Below are 16,816 nucleotides of genomic sequence, written 5' to 3'. Positions count from 1 at the left end.
ACTACAGACGAAAGTTTGAGCCTGTTTCAGCAATGCTAAGCCCCCAGCATCCAACATCAACATGGAGGGGAGGAAGGCACTCACATCACTTATAATGACAATAACATTATCTGGCAGACAAGGGTAGGTGCACGGTTGTGCACCAGAAAGATTATCATGAGAAAATGTTGTCACTGCTCAGTGACAAAAATACTTATGAGCCCCTGAAACGAGACCCAGGAAGTGGTTACAGGAAGAAGGTGATAGATTGTCTCAAGCAGTTAGAACAAGAAACTGCTATTGACTGGATCTCATACCACATCTCATACCAGGGGAATCTACACTAAGTCTGTATATGGTTTACCTGGTGTACCAATTGTCTGTATGATCAACTCAGTCACCTATAACATTCCAAGGTTTCTGATTTGAAAACACTATGCCCAGATGAAAAGAATCAACCTTTTGGGATTTGTTGCATGGTGGACACAAAAATGTACATTAGCAGTTAAACAACAGAATAAGGCTTTCAAAAGATTTTAAAAAATGTTCCCAAAATCTAATAAACTACAAAAAGAAACAAAGAGACTTTCAAAGAGACTCAGGGCATATAGTTTTTGCTGATATTTTTACATTTTTGAAGGAGACGGGAATTTTAAAAAGAAATGTATTTGGCGGTACTATAGATTCTGTGCTATACTCCAATCTAAAAGGTGGCGGTATTGCACCTAGAAGTTATTTGCCAACCGCCAAAAAAACAGGGGAAGAAGAAGAAGAAGAATTTCGCTACTTGCCAACCAATAAATATTAAGAAGAAGAAGAAGACCGCGACGACTCCTCCGAATCCGAACGAGTTCTTTCCGCTTTTCGAACAATGATATCTTCCTGAAACCGCTAGCTGGAAAACTGTTGTGCAGATATGCACAGAATAGGTTGTGTTTAGCACTGGTTTGATGAATAAGGCAATTTTCTAACAATGCGAGCTTTTCCAAAGCTGTGAAACGACCTAACCAAACAGAACACTGAGGAAAATTTTCGGGAACCTCTCACATCCAACTGTTAGCCTGTTTCGGTAAGTGGTTAACCCAGTTAGATTGCTAACATTATCATTTATTGCAAATCCTGTGTCTTCTCAAGAATGTGATACGTGAAGCTGCCTTTGGTGGTGTAATTGACTGAGGTATGTGATATAAGCGCTTAAACGATCCAAGGGATAACAGACCGTTGGCTGGCCAGTAAAACCATAGCTGACGTCTGTGGTCGGTTGCAGCTGGCGTGTGGAAGATGCACTATGTTACCCGACTAGCTTGTTAGCTTGATCGCTTATTTATTATTTCACAGTTAGAGTTGACAAACGAAGTCGAGTTATTGTCGCACAATAAATAATTTAGTTATGGCTGTTGTTAGTAATTTGTGTTAAACCTACGAATCAATGCGTAACTTGTCCTGTATGAGGAGAACTTTTGAGTGACATCTTTTTATCTCATTGCACCACTGGAATTTTGAGTGTTAGGACGTAGAAGAGAAATCCAGTCCTTTGCAGAGGAGCTCACTGGAGACCAAAAAAAGCAAATTTATGTCCTTATTACGTAAGCCGTTTGTTTATACCCCAGATTATTTTGTGACTTATGTAAAATAAGTTGCATCAAGATTTAAAAAATATGGCAATAGAAGTTTTTTCTCACAAGCCAATAAAAATGTACATGGGCCATTAAAACTCTGAGCCATTGTCCTGAGGGTTGTTTGGTTGGACACAGTTCAGTTCAGTTCAATTCAATTTTATTTATATATCACAACAAAAGTCGCCTCAAGGCGCTTCATAGATACAGAGAAAAACCCAACAATCATATGACCCCCTATGAGCAAGCACTTTGGCGACAGTGGGAAGGAAAAACTCCCTTTTAACAGGAAGAAACCTCTGGCAGAACCAGGCTCAGGGAGGGGCGGGGCCATCTGCTGCAACCGGTTGGGGTGAGAGAAGGAAGACAGGATAAAAGACATGCTGTGGAATAGAGCAGGGCGATATGGCCAAAAATATTTATCACGATATATATTTGAAAATTTGCGATAACAATATAACTGACGATATAATTGATGCGAGACAAAATACAACTCCACAACATTACTAGCACAAAAAGACAACCTTCCATTTATTTTCACTTAAACAAGAAGCTGGTTTTTATGTACATTAAAGCTTTATAAAAATGTAACAGTGCAAATGCAAATTCCTTGCTGAAAGTTTAACCAAAAGGCATTTCCAGTAGAAATGGGCTGACATATCCTGAGCATAACCATGTATAATATCCACTGAAGTTAAAAAGAGGTGATTTGCAACATTAAACTGCAGTGTGCAGTACGTATTTTTCGGACCATAAGGTGCACGGGATTATAAGGCACATTAAGCGAAACAAAGCAGTCAGATAAATCAAACTTTATTAAACTCATTCTTCTTGCTTCCTCCACTTCTGTACCATTGATTCATTAATGTTGAATTCTCTGGCAGCTGCTCTATTCCCATGTTGTTGCAGTATATTAATGACTAACCTCGTATTGTGGATGGATTATCTCAGTTGTTCTCCTGACTGAAGTTTGGTCCGTTTACAGCATCCTGCCATGCGATTGCATTTGTCTCTAACCATGAGGAACCTTTACGTTAACTTTTATAAGTGGAAAAGTGTTAGTGTTCGTCCTCCAGCTTCACTGTTTATGTTATGCTAACATAGCTGTGTCGCTAGCGATCACGTAGCACATCATTATATACCAGCTAGCCCAACTTCAGTAACCCTACAAACGTCACTGCTGTTTAGTTTCCTGTCTTCATTTATGTTGGAAGTGATAGCAGAGCTGTACGTTTGATTTTTTTTCAGAAATCTCTCAGTCAGAACATGCTATATCATGCTTAGGTAACTAGCGAAACTAGCGAGCTAACTTCCGCTAGCTTCCTGCTAACTTCTAACTCTGTTAAATGTAATAAATTTTGTTTTCATGGATGCCTGGAAGTTAAACTTCATAGTTACACCTGGTAAAGCAGCAATGCTGATTGTTTTTATTAAAGATGAAAGAATTTAGACAGTTTTTAACTCGCAGTGATGCTGCAGTGTTGTTTGACATGAAAAAGACGGAGTTTAGGACCCAGATTACTCCCAGCTTTAAGAGCATCTTAGTCCGACAAATACGACAATAACGACGGCCGCTTGCACGTTCTGCAAAAAAATGTGCTTTGTCTGTATCTGACGGACAAACACCAAATCAGTTCCACATCACTGAAGTTGCACCATTTTTACAAACCAATTCTGGTTCATCTGTTTCACTCAACAATCGGCCATGTGCGTATGAAAACAAAGGCACTGCGCATGCGCGTTTTACTCATATTCTATCGCGATATTTCATTTTCCTATCGTTGCCTAACATTATACCGGTATTACCGTGAATGGTATAATATGGCCCAGCCCTACTGTGGAAGAGAGACAGAGGTTAATAACAGATATGATTCAATGCAGAGAGGTCTATCAACACATAGTGCGTGATAAAGGTGACAAGAAAGGAAAAACTCCAATGCATCATGGGAATCCCCGGCAGCCTACGTCTATTGCAGCATAACTAAGAGAGGATTCAGGGTCACCTGGTCCAGCCCTAACTATATGCTTTAGCAAAAAGGAAAGTTTTAAGCCTAATCTTAAAAGTTGAGATAGTGTCTGTCTCCCGAATCCAAACTGGAAGCTGGTTCCACAGAAGAGGGGCCTGAAAACTGAAGGCTCTCCCTCCCATTCTACTTTTAAATACTCTAGGAACAACAAGTAGGCCTGCAGTGCGAGAGCGAAGTGCTCTAATAGGGTGATATGGTACTACAAGGTCATTAAGATAAGATGGGGCCTGATTATTTAAGACCTTGTATGTGAGGAGCAGGATTTTGAATTCAATTCTGGATTTAACAGGAAGCCAATGAAGGGAAGCCAAAACAAGAGAAATATGCTCTCTCTTTCTAGTCCCTGTCAGGACTCTTGCTGCAGCATTTTGGATTAGCTGAAGGCTTTCCAGCAAGTTTTTTGGACGTCCTGATAATAATGAATTGCAGTAGTCCAGCCTGGAAGTAATAAATGCATGAACTAGTTTTTCAGCGTCACTCTGAGACAGGATATTTCTAACTTTAGAGACACTGAATTACTATTTATAATTATTATTATTGACATCTACTGGGGATGGATCAGTTTACAAAATCTGTGGTTCTGTTCATAGCACAGTTTTGGGGTCACAGTTTTTGATTCAATTTGGTATATCTTGGCTCTTGTAAGTTAGTGCTCTAATACAGTGATACCATACTTTAAGATCATTAAGATACGCATCTGGTTATATACAATATTTTGGAGATATTTAAGGTCTTATGAGGAGGTGAACTATTTAAACATTTTAAAAGACCTGTTTTTTGTCTTTTGAATATTTATTACTGCTCATTAATAAGACAAAAGTATTTCTTATTCGATTTTTGATGCAATAATAGATACTCAATTACTAAAATGATCTAAGCCCCAGTACAGTCTCTACTTATCTGAAAAAAAGAAATGCTCTTATATAACTATCATTAGCTTACAGCTTTAAGTGTTTAAGGTATGTGCTAACTAAAAATAAAGACAAGATGATAGTTTATTAAATTTTAATGAAATTTGCAGATTGTTTCGGTGGAGTTTAATAAACTCCTTGCTATCTAAAATATAACAGGACACCGGAGTATATTCTTGAGCATCTCACACTTCTGATAATCAGTTGTCTGTTTGACGTTTACTCAGCTGTGTAAAAACTTTAACCTCAGCCAAACTGATTTACTCAGGAACAAATGAAATACTGAAAAAAGCCAAACAATAACATTTTTAAGTTATCTAAGTGACTTATATATCATGTTTAACCTGAGTAGCGAAAGACGGCAGTGGGTTTGAAAACGATTTGCCGTGAGTCCAGTGTTCTCACGGGCTCTAGTGAGCTATCGAGCTAGTGGGTAACAGACGTCTCCGAAAACGTCGGAGCGCTTTTGAAAATATGTGGTGTCTTGATAAACTGAGCAGATATTTGAGGTTTACACAGCTACATTCTTGCCTGAAAATATGTTAAACGTTTATTTTGTGACCCAGAAAGAATAATAAGAGTAATATTAAAACTAATTAGCTGCCGCCATTGTTGACAACTGAGCAGGGCTGCGCTATGAATTGTGGGACACAGCTTCTTCTTCTTCGGGGTTTAACGGCAGCTGGCATCCTTGTACATGCAGTGCTGCCATCTTCTGTTTCAGTCCGTTATTACACTCTTAAATCCTACTACTTATTCCTGCATCTTTCAGGATCTTACAAAGCTTCAAACGACGCGTCAACTATTAAATTAGTCGTCAATGATTTTGATAGTCGACGTAATCGTGACTAGTCGACTAATCGTGGCAGCCCTAATTAGGATGGATAAGAACAACTACATAGATGGACTTAGAAGCTGACACTGAACAGACAGCATACAATGATAACATGAAGCAGCTCTACGACACAAGCAAGAAATTGTGTGGGAAGCACAGCAAGCCAGAACAAGGACAAGGAGGGAAAGGCCATCACAGGACTAGTGCAGCAGATGAAAAGATGGTCTGAACACTTTGAGGATCTCCTGAAGAGACCTGCACCACCAAATCCACCAGACATCAATCCAGCCAACGAATATCTCCCCATTAACTGCAGCAGACCAACCAGAGAAGAGATCAGGAAGTCCATCACCCTAATGAAGAACAGGAAGGCTGCTGAACCTGGCGATATACCAAAGCAGATTTGGAAGCACCAGTGGAGTTGCTGTATACACTCGTCTAGAAGCTCTGGGGGAAAAAGAGGAGTAACCACCCCAAGAAGGGTGACCTCAGCAGCTGTAACAACTACAGGGCCATCGCACTCCTGTCAGTAACAGACAAGGTCTTCTTTTTTTTTCTTTTTTTTTTTTTGCCTGTCCTGTTTGGCTCTTTTGCCATCAGAATTGTTGTCTAAAGGCAAAGAAAGATGCCCAACGGGTTTACTTTACCAAATTGACCATCCCGGCCTTGCCGTAATGGTCCATTTGATTCACCTTTTATTGTTTATTTTATTTTCACTTCAACGTGGGGACAGACACCCCCCTGGTGACATACCCCTACTCCAAGGTCCTGCATGTGTGGGTGGTTGTGGTGGAGCGGGAAGAGGGAGGCAGCTGGAGATGGGGAGGAAGGAAGGGGGGGCAAGTGACCCCTCCCTGGGGCCAGCTCCCCCGCTGACCCCAGTAGGCACCCCCATACTCCGCGACCCGCCAGGGAAAGGGGGCCCAGGCCCATCCAGACCGGGGCCCAGCGCAGCAGCGCCTCCCGGCCCCACAGAGCCCGGGACAGTCCACCCAACCCCACCACAGAGAAAACCGCACCCACCCCACCATCCACTCATCTTCCAGACTACATAAGACAATAAACACCCAGGCTGAGATCTTCCTCCACCTCTCCTGTATCTCCCCCTCCTGCAGAGAGAGCCCCTGAGGAGAGGAAAGCTCCTGCAAGATGTGACGATCTTCCCCACCAGTTGAAGAGCCCCCCAGGTGGCTCGATGCACCGGCGGCACCCTGCTCCAGGGCTGGTCCCCCATGCACCCACCCACCCACAACCCCGGCAACACACCAACCAGGACCCAAGCCCCCGAGGCCTGGCCCGGGCCCCAGCCCAGAGACGGAGCGCCCCCAGAACCTCACGCCCATCCCGGACCCACCCAGGGGCAGCCAGGCTACCAGGTCAGTAACCCACGTCCGTCAGCACAGACCCTCCCCTAGCCCCGCTGCACGCAGCCGCGAGGAAACAGTCACCTGAGAGCCAACAGAGCCCCTAACCGGACATGACCGCTACCCCGGGTTGAGCCCCCCAAGGAAGATGCCTCCGGGGAACCCCCCGACGCCCTAAGCCTGTCCCTACCCCCACACCAATCACAACAGTGAAGGCGGGACCAAACTATGACCCCCCCACCCCCACTAGGTGATGGAGCTGATCAAAGGAGCCCAGAGCAATTGATCTGATGTGGTGGCAGAGGCTGTATCAAGACTAATGTAATCTAATAGATAATTTCTATATTGGTTAGAATTAAGATTATTTTTATTTTTCCAGTTCATGAGGACTGTTTTCTTGGCTATGCATAGGGCAGTGAAAACCATATGGGCGATATTCTTTTCTGAAGTGACATTATCTAAGCTGCCCAACAAACACACTAAGGGGGAAGTTGGAATGTTACATTTCAGACACTTCGATAAGTCTTCACATATCTCGCGCCAAAACTTCTGAACTGGTGGACAGAACCAAAGAGCGTGGATATAATTGTCCGGTGAATTGGTTTGGCAGTGTGAGCAGTTGTTGGTAGACGTAAAGCCCATCTTGAACATCCGATGACCTGTATAGTGCACTCTATGTAATATTTTGTATTGAATTAATTGAAGACTGGGATTTCTAATTAGATGAAAGGTTTTTAAGCAAATCTGAGACCAGAAGTTTAGGTCTAAGTTAACTGATAAATCCGCTTCCCATTTTGCAATAGGAAGTGATATTGATTCATCTGTTTTAGAAAGCATTCTGTATATTTTGGATAGTAATTTGGGGGTTTTAAGAGTAAGAAATTGAACCACACTTGGTGGTGTTTGTAGTTCAACTTGACCCGGTTTAAATTTCTTTTTTACTATGGATTTAATTTGTTGATATTCTAAAAATCTTTTCTTGTTGATCCCATATTGTGTAACTAGTCCGTCAAATGAAATAAATTCTGTTCCTTCTAGTATATGTTCTAAATATTTGATTCCTTTACCACTCCAATCTGAAAAGTTGATCATATTATTGTTTTGTAATATGTCAGGGTTGTTCCAGATAGGTGTACGTTTGCATGGGATTAATGAAGACGCCGTCAATTTTAGAAACTCCCACCATGCTGTCAGAGAAGAGCTGATGTTGATGCTTTTAAAGCATTCATGTCGTTGGATGTTTGAGCTGATAAATGGTAGGTCTGAGATCTCTAGATTATTGCAAAGTGCTTGTTCTACATCTAGCCAAGGTTCATCTAAGAGGGTATGTTTTAGCCATCCTGAGATAAACTGAAGCCTGTTGGCTAAGAAGTAGTACTGAAAGTTAGGCAGTTCTAGTCCTCCTTTATCCTTGGTCTTTTGTAGTGTTTTTAAGCTTATACGTGGGGGTTTATTTTTCCAAAGGAATTTGGACATACATGAATCTAGAGATCTGAACCAATCTTGTGGCGGTTTAGTTGGGATCATTGAGAATAAATAATTTATTTTTGGTAAGACCATCATTTTTATAGCGGCAACCCTTCCCATGAGTGATATGGGTAGACATTTCCATCTAGCCAGATCATCTTCTACCTTCTTTAAAACTGGGATATGGTTTAATTTAGTTAGATCTGCAAGCTTGGGAGAAACATTAATACCTAAATATTTTATATTTCCCGATTGCAGTGGTGTAGAAGAGGAATTATGGAGGGAGCAATTAATCGGTAGAACTGTAGATTTTGACCAGTTAATTGAGTAATCTGATATTCTTGCAAAAGAGTTTATCAATTCAGTCACCCCAGAGACATTGGTTTGTGAATTTTGGAGAAAGAGTAACACATCATCCGCATAAAGGCTGATTTTATGTTCCACGTTCTTGCATTTTATGCCCTTAATTACTGAATTCTGTCTAATTGCTGCTGCTAGGGGTTCAATAAAAATTGCAAACAGTGAAGGGGAGAGTGGGCATCCCTGCCTGGTGCCCCTCAAGAGACAGAAGCTGGAGGATGTCTGGTCATTTGTTCTAACACAAGCTGTTGGGGAATTATATAATATTTTTAACCAGTTTATGAAAGAGGATCCAAAACCAAATTTGTGTAAAGTTGCAAATAGAAATTTCCAGTTAACTCTGTCAAATGCTTTTTCTGCGTCTAAAGAGAATATTGTAGTTTCTAGGTTTTTACTGTATGAGTAGTCTATCAAATTAAGTAATCTACGTGTATTTGTTGATGAGTGCCTACCTTTTATGAAACCAGTTTGGTCAGGATGAATTAAGAGGGGGGTTATTTTCTCCAGTCTCTTTGAGAGAGCTTTGCAGATTATTTTAAGGTCTACATTTATAAGGGATATTGGACGATAGCTTGAGGGATATACAGGGTCTTTGCCTGGTTTAAGCAGGAGATTAATGTTTGCAGAATTCATATTTGATGGAAGTCTGCCCTTTTCTTTAATTTCCAACAACGTTCTGTAGAAAACTGGTGCTAGAATCGACCAGAATTCTTTGTAGAATTCTGCAGGAAAGCCGTCTGGACCTGGAGCCTTATTATTGGGCATACTTATCAGGGCTTCCTGGAGTTCACCTGGTGTCAGTGGTGAATCCAGTGCCATTGCTTGAGTGTCCAATAATTTTGGAAGAGTTATGTTGTCCAAAAACTGATCAATTTCTTTTTTAGATGGTTTATTTGTGGTGAATAGAACGTTTTATAGAAATCCCTGAAAATGTTGTTTATTTGTATCGGATCATATATTGTGTTCCCAGATGAATCTTGAACAGCACATATAGTTGTTTTTTCTTTATTTATTTTTAGCTGGTTTGCTAGAAATTGACCGGATTTATTACCATGTTCATAATTTTGTAGGCGTAGTCTCTGTACTAAGAATTTTGTTTTTTTTTATCAATTATCTCATTTAATTCTAGTTTTGTTTTGCGTATTTTGTTCAATGTTTCCTGATCTTGGTGGGACGCGTAGGCTTCTTCTAGTGATTTGATGTTTTTTTCTAATTCCTGAATATTTTTGTTTTCTTTTTTCTTTTTATGTGATGAGAAAGAAATTATTTTACCTCTCATCACAGCTTTCCCTGCTTCCCATAGAACAGAAGCTGATGTTTCGGGAGTGTCATTATAGTCCAAATATGAAGTCCACTCTTTTTTAAAATATTTAATAAAGTGTTCATCTTTAAGTAGTGATATATTAAATCTCCAGTTTTTTCTTGGCGTAGTATTATTCTTGTGCATTAGTGTTAAAGATACAGGACCATGATCGCTGACAGCTATAGGGTGAATCTCAGTGTCTGAAATGTCGTTCAGCAGTGAGCTGCTGAACCTTGAACGACAAGGTCTTCTATCGGGTCGCTACTGTGGGATGAGCAAGCAGGCTTCCGACAGAATTGATCAAGCACAGATTAGACCGCAGTGCTACGCGTCATAGTTGTGTTTGACAGTGTGGACCGAGAAACTCCTCTGATACTATAGCATCCCAGCCAACATGGTCAACAGTCTGTCAGTCTGCCCCAAGGCAGCTGTGGCTACAACTATAGCTTGCCTCCACCAGTGTGTGAATGTGAGAGTGAATGAATAGTGGAATTGTAATGCGCTTTTAGGGTCTCGAAAAGCCCTATATAAATTCAATCTATTATTATTTATTATTATTATTATTATTATTATTATTATTATTATTATGATCAAGGGTTCATATGAGGGCATGACCTGCAGAGTGATCCATGGAGGGCAGCTCGTCAACAGCTTCCAAGACCAGAATCCAACAGAAGGTCAAAAGCTAGCAAATGTGTCCTCCTGATTGAATTGAATTTTTTAATTACTGACTCTGTCTCTTTTCCTTCAACAGAGCTTGAACTACTTCATTTAAATAGTCTTTAAGTACCGGTACATGTGTATTAGAAAGAGGTTTTTTATTTTTTTCCTAGCATGCAGAACCATTCCTGTAATCACCATTAAAACCTTTACTGGGAAAAAGTGGGAGTGAGATGTGTCTATTACACATTTCTCTGTGATACTGGGTTGAGGCGGAGATTGGTCTGCTGCAGTTAATGGGGAGATATTTGTTGGCTGGATTCATCAAACCACCTAATCAACAAACTCCAACATCAAGAAAAGTGAACTTTGTAGTTGCTCCATCCACAATTGTTTGTTTTATACAGGAAACCTCCTTGGTAAAGCTGCAGAAGTTGCATTAAAAAATGCAGCTGAACTGTTAACTTGATATTCTATTCAATTCAATTCAATTTTATTTATATAGCGCCAAATCACAACATAAGTCGCCTCAAGGCGCTTCATAGATACAGAGAAAAACCCAACAATCATATGACCCCCTATGAGCAAGCACTTTGGCAACAGTGGGAAGGAAAAACTCCCTTGATACCATGTTTAAAATGCGCAGCTTGTTGACGGCTGACATTCCACTTTCTGTCGCCGTGATACCTGCAGCAAGCAGAGGGGACTTTAAAGAGGGGCAGGGGGTGTGCTAGACCAGTCTTTTAATAATTATTTTTCAAAATTAAAGTGAAGTGAAATAAAATGTTAATATTTAAAAATATAAAGGATTTGTTTGTTTTGTTTTTGTTTTTTGCAGGCCAATAAAAATGTACAGGGGATAGTAAAACTCAGTCACTGACCTGGGGCTGTTATATTAGACACTGTGAATTATTAGCATTCATTATTAAAATCTACGCCATTGTAATATCCTGTTTTCAGCCCACCAAATTTTGCATCAAAGCTCAGGGTAAATGTCCAAATGCTCACTATTCTTCATTGGAGCCCCCACATACTCTTAAAGCCTTATTCATTCACTAACACACACAGATGCAGAAAAATGTACACATGAACACACATCTACCTCATCCAGAAGATACAATACTACAGTAATACGAGGGTTTATATGGGCTCAAAATGTGGTCATAAATATTTTGTACTTGTAAAAAAGATTTGTGTGTGCGTAAAAAAGATTTGTATGTGTAAAAAGAATTTGTGTGTGGACTTAGAATAAAAAACCCCTGCAAGTTACAAGTACAGATTTTTGACCCTATTTTTCTTCCCTTCATCTGATTGGTCAATGTCATGTCAATCACAAATGTAACAATCCAATCAGAGAACAGATGGGTTTGGCTGTCGGAGGGGCGCTTTTTTGAACTGCAGGTCCTTGAAGGGTGATACCGTTTGAAGCTGGAGGATCGCTATATAAATATCCGATAGCAGCTAGGTCCCCTAACTTTCAGTAGCTGTTGAAAGGAAAAAGTTGTGGTATATCAGTGGTTAGAAATAACATTATTACTTTAGGATTAGTTTAACACAAAGTCAGGGCTGACCCAGGACCATTGCTGTGAGTCACAGTGCGCAGCATAAAAGTCCTTTCACATCGGATGCAGGATACGCTGCTAACTAAAAGCAAAGGATCCAGAATTTGTTATGCTGGCTGCTGGGCTCTGTGGGTTTTTGCAGCAGCTCTACCTGTACTAGATGCACCTGCTCCTTGTCTTTTCTATCTCTGACTTTATGTCCTCTACAAGAGTTTGTTTTTTTTGCTGGTTCTTCAAATGTTCAATAAAAACATGTATGCTAATTCATAACGAAGAAAGCTTTGTAATGAAGACTGTCATTTCCAAAACACTGCCCGCCCCCACCCCGCGGTCCGCAGCGCTGTTGAAAAGGCTGTGGAAGTCCCTGTATTAAACACGTAGACCTGTGACATAAAAATCACCAAACTTGGACGACCACAGACTGTTTTCCTTCGTGGTGATGAAGGAAAACGCTGGGTTGGCATGTAAAAGGGCATTTATTCCCTTCAAAGACCTGCAGTTCAAAAAAAGCGCCCCTCGACAGCCAAACCCATCTGTTCTCTGATTGGATTGTTACATTTGTGATTGACATGACATTGACCAATCAGATGAAGGGAAGAAAAATAGGGTCAAAAATCTGTACTTGTAACTTGCAGGGGTTTTTTTTCTAAGTACAGATTTTTGACCCTATTTTTCTTCCCTTCATCTGATTGGTCAATGTCATGTCAATCACAAATGTAACAATCCAATCAGAGAACAGATGGGTTTGGCTGTCGAGGGGCGCTTTTTTTGAACTGCAGGTCTTTGAAGGGAATAAATGCCCTTTTACATGCCAACCCAGCGTTTTCCTTCATCACCACGAAGGAAAACAGTCTGTGGTCGTCCAAGTTTGGTGATTTTTATGTCACAGGTCTACGTGTTTAATACAGGGACTTCCACAGCCTTTTCAACAGCGCTGCGGACCGCGGGGTGGGGGCGGGCAGTGTTTTGGAAATGACAGTCTTCATTACAAAGCTTTCTTCGTTATGAATTAGCATACATGTTTTTATTGAACATTTGAAGAACCAGCAAAAAAAACAAACTCTTGTAGAGGACATAAAGTCAGAGATAGAAAAGACAAGGAGCAGGTGCATCTAGTACAGGTAGAGCTGCTGCAAAAACCCACAGAGCCCAGCAGCCAGCATAACAAATTCTGGATCCTTTGCTTTTAGTTAGCAGCGTATCCTGCATCCGATGTGAAAGGACTTTTATGCTGCGCACTGTGACTCACAGCAATGGTCCTGGGTCAGCCCTGACTTTGTGTTAAACTAATCCTAAAGTAATAATGTTATTTCTAACCACTGATATACCACAACTTTTTCCTTTCAACAGCTACTGAAAGTTAGGGGACCTAGCTGCTATCGGATATTTATATAGCGATCCTCCAGCTTCAAACGGTATCACCCTTCAAGGACCTGCAGTTCAAAAAAGCGCCCCTCCGACAGCCAAACCCATCTGTTCTCTGATTGGATTGTTACATTTGTGATTGACATGACATTGACCAATCAGATGAAGGGAAGAAAAATAGGGTCAAAAATCCGTACTTGTAACTTGCAGGGTTTTTTTTTTTCTAAGTCCACACACAAATCTTTTTTATGCATACAAATCTTTTTTTATGCACACACAAATCTTTTTTATGCACACACAAATCTTTTTTATGCACACACAAATCTTTTTTACGCACACACAAATTCTTTTTTACGCACACACAAATTCTTTTTTACGCACACACAAATCTTTTTTTACGCACACACAAATTCTTTTTACACATACAAATCTTTTTTATGCACACACAAATCTTTTTTACACATACAAATCTTTTTTACAAGTGCAAAATATTTATGACCACATTTTGAGCCCATAGGTTTAGATTTTTGTGAAAGTGTTCAGTTAAACTGCACCATCACAAAAACTTCTGTGAATATATTCTATTAGCCTCATCTTATTGTATATATGTGTGTTTTTATCTCTCACTGAAATTGACTTTTGTTATCGCTTGATGTTATCATTTTCCGTATAATTTTTTGGCACTATCCTATGGATACTTAAGAATCTGGATTTTTTTTTTTCCTTTTTTTTTCTTTATTGGAAAACTTTATTTTCCAAGCAAATATGATTTAAAACAGTGGGGTTTTTTGGGGGACGGATGCTGCAACAATGTAACTCCACTTAATGCAGTAACCTGAGCTGTCCATGAAAGTGACCAGTCACATTAGGACACTTTCTTTGCTTTCTTTGGGCTTCCCCTCCAAACAGTCACAAATCTAATGATTTAAGCAAGCAGGATTCACATCAGAGTTGTGCCCAAGAAATTAAATTATTTGCTCGGATTATATTTTTTCCCTTTGTGACTTATGGTACAAAAAATTATTCCATACTATAAGTTCAAAACGGTTAGATCGGAGCTCAGTAAGTAGAGTAAAAAAATTTCCCCTGTATGAACAGCAGAGAAAAGTACATGTCTTATCTTACCAATCAATCCTGATGTTTATTCCCGTTCTCCCATTGTCCTACTTTCTGTTTTCCAATAATGTCATCTGTGGGGATTTTTATTGCAGATCTCTATAAAGATGCCTGAGGTTCGGGACCTTTCTGAAGCTTTGCCAGAGATGCCAATGGACCCAATCACTGGAGTCGGAGTAGTAGCCTCTAGAAATAGAGCACCCACTGGATATGATGTGGTAAGCAACATAACATAACTCAAGAATGATTGGTCAGAATTGCCAAATACCAGAATTTTTCCCACACTATTAGATTTTATTTTTTGCAGTAACAGAAATATCTAATTTGCACATTTATGTACTTGTGTGTGCGCATGAAAGGAGGCACTTACATGCTTTCTTAAATTAATTAAATTTCTTAAATATTCTATTGTGACAAAAATAATTGAGCAACAATCGCATGTGTTCCCAGTGAGGGCTTCTCTCGTGGATAAACTCCAACATCTGACATACAAACCTGTTTTTGATTTGGTGCACATTCTGGTTAGCAAAATGGTTAGCTGGTTGTTAGGAAAATATAAGCAGTGACTGAACTTCAGTGATGCACAAATTCCTTTTTTTTTTTTTTTTTTTTTTTTTTTAAACTTGCCAATAGTGATTCTGGGTTGTTTTTTATTTTTATTTTTATTTTTTATTTTTCTGTTCACCCAATTCCAAATGTCTATGGAAAAACACATGTATTATTCTCTGTGTATATGATGATAGCCCAGACTTAAGAGTGTTTTGCTGTGAATTAGTCTTCATGTATTAGGTGGATGACAGCGTGTGTTTGCCAACAGTAGCAGCTGCTTTAGCATTTGTAGCAACTTTTTACCTGGTAGTTTACAGTTAAAGAGGAGCAGAATCACTATCCTTCTTTCCTGTGAAATAAGGGATGTGCATGACTTGTTAACCAAGCAACTAATCGTTGCTATTGTCACTAGTCAGTACAAGACGTAGTAATCATTTAACCTAATTGCTATCATTTTAATTGATGCGAAGTGATGGTAAATTGTTGTGCCTAAATGTTATACAGCCATGTGCTGCCATTTGTGGCATCATTGTTGAGAAACTCCATTAATCTGTTAATTTTGGGCTAATGTATTGTTGTTAGTTCTTTCATAAGCGAAAGGAAAAGATTGAGGATACGAATAACGAAAATGGGCTTTCCGTTAGAATAAGATTAATAGTTCAATTATTTGTGTGGGGTTCAGAGTAGGGCTGCCACGATTAGTCGACTAGTCACGATTACGTCGACTATCAAAATCATCGACGACTAATTTAATAGTCGAGAATTCATAGCGCGGCCTTGCTCAGTTTCCAACAATAGCAGTAGCTAGTTAGTTTTAACATTACTCTTATTATTCTATGTGGGCCACAAAATAAACGTTTAAAATATTTTCAGGCGAGAATGTAACTGTGTAAACCTCAAATATCTGCTCGGTTTATCAAGACACCACATATTTTCAAAAGCGCTCCGACGTTTTCGGAGACGTCTGTTACCCACTAGCTCGATAGCTAGCCGGGGGCAAGGCTCACTAGAGCCCGTGAGAACACCAGACTCACGGCAAATCGTTTTCAAACCCACTGCCGTCTTTCGCTACTCATGTTAAACATATATAAGTCACTTAGATAACTTAAAAGTGTTATTGTTTGGCTTTTTTCAGTATTTTATTTGTTCCTGAGTAAATCTGTTTGGCTGAGGTTAAAGTTTTTACACAGCTGAGTAAACATCAAACAGACAACTGATTATCAGAAGTGTGAGATGCTCGAGAATTTACTCCGGTGTCCTGTTATATTTTAGATAGCAAGGAGTTTATTAAACTTCACCGAAACAATCTGCAAATTTCATTAAAATTTAATAAACTATCATCTTGTCTTTATTTTTAGTTAGCACAGACCTTAAACACTTAAAGCTGTAAGCTAATGATAGTTATATAAGAGCAGATGCTGCTGGTGCAATAAGCTGTACGTTTTACGTCCAATGGATGATGATCTGATTAGTGGACTAATCGCAAAAATAATCGGTGACTAGTCGACTATCAAAATAATCGTTTGTGGCAGCCCTAGTTCAGAGTAGAGCTGCTGCTCCTTGATGAAAGGAGCCAGTGTAGGTGTAAGATAAAGGTGTTTCCTCTCTTACCGGGAGATGGTCCAGGGTAAAGATAAGATAAGATAAGATAACCTTTATTAGTCCCACACGTGGGAAATTTGTTTTGTCACAGCAGGAAGTG

At 39.8% G+C, this 16,816-nt stretch overlaps 1 protein-coding gene across 1 annotated transcript in view; it reads left to right on the top strand.

The window, feature by feature from the left end:
* The first annotated feature begins 792 nt into the window (after positions 1-792).
* Positions 793-16,816, top strand: part of mvb12ba (multivesicular body subunit 12Ba) — a 30,764-nt gene continuing 14,740 nt past the window's right edge. Inside the window, exons 1-2 of the mRNA XM_085280586.1 lie at positions 793-1,048; positions 14,661-14,783. Of these exons, the coding sequence (XP_085136712.1) occupies positions 14,673-14,783 (111 nt within the window). The 5' untranslated portion in view covers positions 793-1,048; positions 14,661-14,672. The remainder of the gene's footprint in view (positions 1,049-14,660; positions 14,784-16,816) is intronic.

This window comes from Mchenga conophoros, linkage group LG7 (assembly GCF_057382185.1).
Source record: "Mchenga conophoros isolate Kocher_MC1m ecotype Shallow Benthic linkage group LG7, M_conophoros_male_GT1.1, whole genome shotgun sequence".
Taxonomy (NCBI): domain Eukaryota; kingdom Metazoa; phylum Chordata; class Actinopteri; order Cichliformes; family Cichlidae; genus Mchenga; species Mchenga conophoros.
The sequence above is the reverse complement of the archived record's forward strand: the minus strand, read 5'-3'. Positions and strand labels throughout refer to the sequence as shown.